Raw genomic sequence first — 7,884 nt, 5'->3', positions numbered from 1 at the left:
GAGGGAAACACACTCTCAAAACCTTATCTTTGGTCTCTAGGAGAAGAAGAAAAAAATCGCTGCACCCCGACCAAGGACTCTGAGTGTCAGTGCAAACCTGGCACTTTCCGTGGAGAAGATGCACCTGAATTCTGTCAAAAATGCAGCACCGGGTGAGACACAGGAGCCTAGGGGGGCTTCCAACCCACAGGAGACCCCAGTTTCCTTGTACCCATTTCTGTCTCCTGCTTCCGTGAAGCCCCTCCCACCTCCCAGAGCTCGTTGTGCCTGTGGGGTCTCCTGAGCCTGCAGCAGTGCTCCCTACCACCACTGTCCTGCATGGCTTTCCCAGTGTCCCCTTCCCACCTCTCCTCAGGAGGGGCCTAGAAAGACAGAAGTGCGGACAGCAGACAGAAGTCATGAGGAGGCCACGTGTGTGCTCCTTCAAGGTTCCTATAAAACCGGAGCCAACTCGACAGGCCTCACACCCAGCCCCTTGTTCCCCAGTAGCACCTGAATCTTTCCTATTCGAGGACTCAGGGGCCAATAGTAATTCACTATCCTCTGATGCTCAGTATTGGCTGAGATTAGTAGGAAGAGCCAACAGGTGGATGAGAGGGCCCCGTATTCAACTTTGACTGGAGGATGAGTCAAACTTGTGACCTTTGACCTGGATGAGGCCCCCCGGCCTCACAGAGCTTCCCGTGCAGCCCAGGGAGGCCAGACGGGCCTTGAAGAGGAAGCCCAGCTCCTGAAGGACAGCTCTGAACACTCAGTAGGAGCCTGGGGGCCGCAGTACACAATCCTGGATTGTTCTCCCGCCCAGTGAGAGGGAGTGAGGGGACCCTCCCCTGCAGACAGCAAGAGCCTGTCTCCCCTCCACTGTCTTGTCAGGGGACCCAGGACGGGAGGCTGCCCCCTCTTTCTCCTCATCCAGCCAGCTGTCCCTGATGGGTCCCCCTGTGTCTGTACCCAGGTGCCCTGATGGGAAGGTCATGGTCATGGACTGTACCCCCTGGAGCAACATCAAGTGTGCGGACCAAGAATCAAGTACCCTTGCCCATGGGGAGGCCCCAGTTCCTGGAGAGCTAACAACCATGAGCCAGAGACTACCCATCACTCCCTCTCCCTCCTCAGGCTCTTCAAGGCTGGTGATTAAAATTGCATCTGTAATCACCACTGTCCTAATCGGATGTGTATGGTGCTACTTTACAGGTGAGGTTCTAGAAGGGAAGGAGGAGGTGCTGGCTCCCTCCTCCACCTCCCCAATCCTCCTGTTCCTCCTCGCTTGTCTCTGATCTTGTTCCCCAGGAAACCCCTCCTCCTCCCACCTCACCTGGTCCTACAAAACTGATCACATCGGGCCCCCAACTCAGCTGACAGTCCCCTCTTCCCCTTGGCCGACTCTGGTGGGAGGCAGGAGAAGAGGGTGGTTCAGTAGCACTGCACAGAGATTTTACATGGGTTTCATTTTACTTCATTTTCTCCCTTCTTTTCTCCTCCCTGAGGGTTCTCCAGATTCAGAATGTCCTGCTTGCAGTCACAGGCCTGGGGCTCTTTGTTCAGTGTCTGAGCCCCCAACCTGCACCCTGTCCCTAGGAAGGGAGGTGCGGCAAGAGTGCCCTCCCCACCACTCAGTGGATGTCTCTTCTCTTCTAGGTCTCTTTAATGAGTGCTGGCACAAGGTGATCGGTTTCTCCAGCATCTGGCAGCATCAGGCCCTCGGTAATTGCATCATAACACAGCCCAGGGTGGACACGGTCCCGGGTTTGTCCTATGCTGTTGTCCCTGACTCTCTCAACTGGCCTGGGGGCTCTAGGCTGAATGTAGGAGGGAGACTGGCCTGCTGAGAGCTGTCCTAAGGCTGGTTGGCAGCGCTGGCCCTGTCCTTACTGTTTGAGACACCCTCACTCTGTAGCCTGGGGCATGGGGGGTGTGAGGCAGGGCTGCTCAGTTCCCCTTAGCATCACACCAGAGTCTGGGTGCCATCAGCAGAGCCCAGATGTGCTGAGTCTATGCCCACTTGAGGGTACAGCACAGGTGTAGGTGGGAAGGCAGAACCCACTGTCCCCCCAGAAGCTGTAGGGGTTTGTGGGTTTGTGACTCCTGGGTCAGTGCCTTGCTTTTTCGAGGCCCTTTTCTGGCACTTATGTCCCCCAGGAAGGTCTGGGGCTCTGGACCATGCACACAACAACAGGCTGACCAATGGAGACTGACTTTCCATTCTGGTCCCTTGGCAGAAAAAGAAGCTGCAGAAAACAACACCCAGTCCCGAGATGCAGCAAGCAGACTGCCTGTTGGTGAGTGTGGGGCTCTGGACCTTCTGCTTGCTTGGGACTATGGTAGAGACAGGGAGAGGCAATGGGTCAGGTCTCCTCTTCTCTGGGGAGGTGGTGATGGAGGGAGAGCGGGGCATGGAGGGAAGGGAGCCCACCCCCTGCTCTGGAGAGAGACCAGGGCATGGAGGGGAAGGGAGCCCCAACCCCTGCTCTGGTCCACTGGCAGCTCTGATGCTACTTCTCATCTGTCTTGTCACCACATCCCTCGTCTAGAACAGGGCAGGTGAAGGGTAATCACTCCTCCCATGACTGACCCAGTGATGGAGTCAGAGCTACATAATATTTTTCTGTGTGACTGTTACATACTTTTAAGCCATTCCTCATCATAGTGGGAATTTCACATTTATTTCAAAAGTATTGTTAAATTGAATCTACTTGAAGGAAAATTTCTTTGTCAACATACAGAAGTATTTTCACTATGTATATGTGTGTGTGTATATATATATATATATGAGGAGGGCATGGCAACCCACCCCAGTACTCTTGCCTGGAGAATCCCCATGGACAGAGGAGCCCAGCAGGCTACAGTCCATGGGGTCGCAAAGAGTCAGACATGACTGAGTGACTAAACATATGTATATTATATATGTACACACACACACACACACACACACACATACAGAGACGTTTACAGTTTGGGGTCGTATCATTTCAATAGTTTTGAGGTTTTTGAGTATTACCTTAATTTATAAATTAATCTAGGAGGAATTGAGATCTTTTAGCTATTCTATATTTTTCTTATGAAAAGAGTTAGCATTTTAAATTAAGAGTTTTATAATACCTCAACTCCATGTGTGTTTTTCTTCAGTAAATTGCTCATTTCTTGTTGAGGCTGTATCTTTGTATTACAATGTTCTATAACCTTATGAGTTTATCCAACTCATAATTCATTATAGAATTTATTGTCATAATTTTTAACATTCATCCATCCACACATTCACATTTAAGTATTATTGTTGAACCATTAGAGTTTTATAAGAACACAATCATATATAAAATAATGACTCTTCTGTCCGCTCCCCTCAAAGGTCCTGCATTGGTTTTGATTTGCTTACGGCTGCATCTGCCAGAATTTCAGAACAAGGTTTACTAGGCTCAGTTCTGTAACCTAGGACCCCCGGTTAAGACCAAGGCTGCTCTCCATTGTGTTTTACAGAAACCAGCAGCACCTGAAGGATCTCAGAGGAGAAGATGGCTGCTGGTTCCAACAGATGTCACTGAAAGCGAGTGTTTTTTTCCTGGGCAGGGGATCAGGAGTGGAGGGAGGAGGGACAGTGTCCTAATTTCTGTCTCCATAGCGGTTAGGGCAACTCAGAGAGGGGATGGCTTGTCCATGAACCATCGGGACTCTAATTCCCTCCCTGCCCCCTCCTCTTTTTCCCACCCTGCACCCCTCTGTCCTCTAACAGTGGCCCCTAACACCTCCCTGTCCTTCCCTTCTCCACCATCCTCTCTCCTCCCTGGTTGCTCAGGGCCAGGTTGACCCACTCTGAGACATCCGAGAGGTTGTGCTGTCCAGCAGGGCACCCCCTGGCCCAGGGAGGCTGTGGAGCCCCTGTCCATGCATGCTAAGTCTCTTTTATCATGTCCGAGTCTTTGCAACCCCATGGTCTGTAGCCTGTCAGGCTCCTTAGTCCGTGGGATTCTCCAGGCAAGAATACCGGAGTGGGTTACCATGCCCTCCTCCAGGGATCATTCCAACCCAGGGATCGAACCCACATCTTACATCTCCTGCATTAGCAAGCAGGTTCTTTACACTGGCGCCACCTGGGAGCCCTGTGGAGCGCCTGAACTGTGGCTAAATCTGATGAGCTGTAGTATATAACTCGATACTGTAGTTCAAGGAGTTGGTAGAAAAAATGACTATAATTTGTCTCGTTAACAGTTGTTTTTTTTTTTGTATATTGATTACATGTTGAGGGGCTTCCCTGGTGGCTCAGATGGTAAAGAATTCTCCTGTAATGCAAGAGAACAGGGTTCAGTCCCTGGGTCAGGAAGATCCCCTGGAGAAGGGAATGGCAACCCACTCCAGTATTCCTACCTGGAGAATCTCATGGACAGAGGAGCCTGACAGGCTACAGTCCATGAAGTCACAAAGAGTCAGACACACAACTGAGCAGCTAACACTACATATTGCAGTGAAAAAAATTCTGAACTTACTTTTAATTGGAGGATAATTGCTTCACAATGTTGTGCTTGTTTCTGCTGTACAGCAACATGAACCAGCCATAGGTGCACATATATCCCCTCCCTCTTGAGCCTCCTTCCAACGCCCCCATCCCACCTCCCTTAGGTTATCACAGAGCACCGGATCGAGCTCTCTGTGTTATCAAGCCACTTCCCATTAGCTATCTATATTACATATTGAAAGGAAATTTTTTAGAATACTTTGAGTTAGTACCATATTTTATGAAAACTAGTATTGTTATTTTTTATGTTTTCAGTGTAACTGTTAGAGAATATAAACTTGTGTTGGGTGCCCTCCTTATGTACTGTGGATGGTGGTGTGCACAGCATTTCACACACACAGCGTTGAATCTGCAGCACAGTCCATGAGGCGGGTGGTGTTTGCTCCATTTTAAGGTTAAATTTTTGCTCGGAGTCTGTCCCCATCGAGCTGTACCGCAGGGTCAGGCGGTGAGGCCGAGCGGGGTGTGAGGCCGGAGACCTTCCTCCCTCCAGGCCTTTGCTCTGCACCCAGTACAGAGGTGGCAGCCAGGGGGCCTCACCCTCCTGAGAAAGGCAGGTGCCCTCGTCTGAGGTCTGTTGCCCCTTGCTGTCCCACCCTCTGTCTCCTATCACAGATGCCTTCTCCCTCTGTGACAGCAGTCTCCTCTTCCAGATGGGCCCTCATCCCCTGCTTGGGGCAGGACTCTCTGCTGACCTGGACTGCCCCCAACTGCTCTGAGTGCTGGCCAAGTCCAATGCCCAGTGCCTGTGTGGCTTGTTTGCTGCTGGAAGCAGGTCAGGGGCACAGAGCAGCAGGATTACCAGCAGGGGGAGCTCCTCAGGTTCCCATCCTGAAGTCTAGGCCTGAATTGAGGGTCCTTGGCCTTTGTGAAAGCCCCTTCCAACTCTGTCTCATTGACTTTCCCCCAACCTAGGCCTGAAGCTATTCTTCAGTGACTTTGCAGCTATCTTTTCCTTGTGACTTCTGTGATTCACTCCTGAGGCAGTTGGGCCTCACATGAAATGAGATCCTTGTGGCCAGAGAATAGGCCTGGGTCTCTCCGGATGCCCTGTGTGAAATGCTGCCAGTCACCAAGAAGGGACAGGGGACCTCAGTCAACACCCCGATGGATGCCTTGGAAATGCTGGGGCAAAGGTTGACAAAAGAGACAGTTCAAGAGTGCCTGCGGAACTCAGGAAAGTATTAACATATTTATGAAGAAAGTGAGACAGGCTCTGCTGTGCCGTGACCATTTGAGGACCTCAATCTTTGAGTTCAGGACACACTCTTAATAGACTTCTAGTTTTTATTTGTATTTGTTTGAAATTTGTCATTCATGTTAGTATGTATGCATTTAATGATGTAACTTATAATGAAGGTGTTAGTCACTGAGTCATGTCCAACTCTTTGCGACCCTATGGACTGTCCCCACCAGGCTCTCCTGTCCATGGGGTTTCTCCAGGCAAGAGTACTGGAGTGGGTTGCCGTTTCCTTCTCCAGGGGATCTTCCCTACCCAGGGATGGAACCTAGGTCTCTTGCACTGCAGGCAGACTCCTTACCAACTGAGCCACCAGGGAGGCCCCGTAACTTGTAATATACATCATTAAAGTGCAAACATCTTATATGTCTTGGTACTTTTATGTTTGTGCATATATATGTATGTGTAGAAAAACATTTTGCAAATATAATTTCTAGGTTTATGTGGGCTACCTGGTTGAGTACTGGCAATCTAAATAAACTAGAAATACAAAAGGAGGGCATTCCCTGGCTGTTCAGTGGTTGGGACTCTGCCCTGAGAGCCCTGAGTTCAATCCCTGGTCAGAAAGTAAGATCCCACGAGCCATGAGGCAAAAACAAACAAACAAAAACCTACAAAACAAGAACAGCAATAAAGGAGAGCAAGCCCACTGCTGGGGGAATTTGACCACTTTGGGATTGCCTGGCGACTTCTTCAGGGTCCAGGCTTTAAACATGTCAACTTTATAGTTGGGTGAATATTTGTATTTTTCATAGAGAGATGTTAACAAGTGAGCAGAGAGGGAGTGGAATTGGCACCCCCGTGTTGTGTCTGGTGACCGTGAACTGGGCTGTCATTCCCCGGGCTTCCTCCTGCTCATCTGGGAGGTTAGGGTGGGACGTGGGTTAGATATGAGTGTCAGATAGTTTCTGTGTCACGTCTGCTCTTATCAGTGACCTTCATTCCATCTGGGCTCAAGGAAGAGAGGACAAGGATCTGCCATAGTTTCTGGGAGGAAGAATGGATGGGCTCCTTGGTTATGTTCAGTGTTGGCTTGCTCCGCACTAGATGGGCCCCCCTTGATACTGGTGCTCTGAGCCCAGAATTGCCTTTTTGTGTTTGAATTGGCTGATTAAGGATCTCAACCCCTCTGTAATCTTTGACCTTCTGCAGAAAAGACACAGAAATGATGATTCTTAAATACTGTGAGAACTGACCTAAAATGCCTGCTATATTAGGGTTTTGTATTTTATTTATTTATTTATTTATTTTTTTTACCTTCTGCCAAACCCTTCTCCATAGTATTCCAATCACTGCAGGATAATTTAATAGCAGAAGCAATTCTCAGGGAGGTTTTTGGTCTAGTCCATCTCAAGGCTTGTATGTTGTCTTCCCAAGGTTGATGTGACTGGTGTGGTCAAAACTGGAATTGCCTAAAATGTAGGTACAAATGGATACAGTGTGTGGAGTTCTCTTGTGTTTTGAGAAGGGCCGACCCCCGTGGTCTTGGTGCTACATCCCTCTGGCCCTGATGTTCCTCCCTTTCCTGGAAGTCAGGTGTTTCCTGTCTTTGCTGTTCCTTCTGTGCAGGACACTCTGCCTTCATCCCCAGAAGGAGATAGAAATGAATTCCTGGGACTTCCCTGGCGGTTCAGTGGTTAAGACTCTGCACTCCCAATGCAAGGAGCCTGGGTTCAGTCTCTGGTTGGGGAACTGAGATCCCACACACCACAACTAAGCATGTGCTCCGCAACTGAGCCCTTGTGCTGTAGAGCCTGCACATCACAGTAGAGGAGCCTGTGTGCTGCAGTGAAGAGTCTGCCCAGCTAAAATAAATAAATAAGATACAATAAAATTTGAAACTGTCACCTATATGTTACAAAAAGCATGTGCATTTGTAAAACAGTTTAAAAAAGTAAATAGTCAAATGTCAGGTCACTTGTCCCTTTCTCAGAAGACTTCCTTGAGTGCCCATTAGAGTATCAGCCTTGTCAGTATTTGTCATGTATATTCATTTGTACACATTTATTGTGTGTTTTACTAATGAGAACCTTCAAGAAAAGTGAAACTTGACTCCTTTGTTGCTTTCCGGTGGGTGCTTAGTCGCTCAGTCGTGTCCGACTCTTTGCGATCCTGTGAACTAAGCCTGCCAGACTCC

The 7,884-nt window shown here is 49.2% G+C and overlaps 1 protein-coding gene across 1 annotated transcript; it reads left to right on the top strand.

The window, feature by feature from the left end:
* Positions 1-3: 3 nt before the first annotated feature.
* LOC104984204 (tumor necrosis factor receptor superfamily member 10B-like) lies at positions 4-7,876 on the top strand (the record flags this gene model as incomplete). Its single annotated transcript, XM_010833852.1, has 5 exons — positions 4-152; positions 956-1,194; positions 1,639-1,704; positions 2,220-2,279; positions 5,423-7,876. Coding segments are annotated over 5 exons (561 nt in total), but the record flags the coding sequence as incomplete, so codon positions are not given.
* Between the last annotated feature and the right edge of the window lie 8 nt (positions 7,877-7,884).

The sequence above is a fragment of the Bison bison genome, unplaced genomic scaffold (assembly GCF_000754665.1).
Source record: "Bison bison bison isolate TAMUID 2011002044 unplaced genomic scaffold, Bison_UMD1.0 scf7180017845355, whole genome shotgun sequence".
NCBI lineage: Eukaryota > Metazoa > Chordata > Mammalia > Artiodactyla > Bovidae > Bison > Bison bison.
The sequence above is the reverse complement of the archived record's forward strand: the minus strand, read 5'-3'. Positions and strand labels throughout refer to the sequence as shown.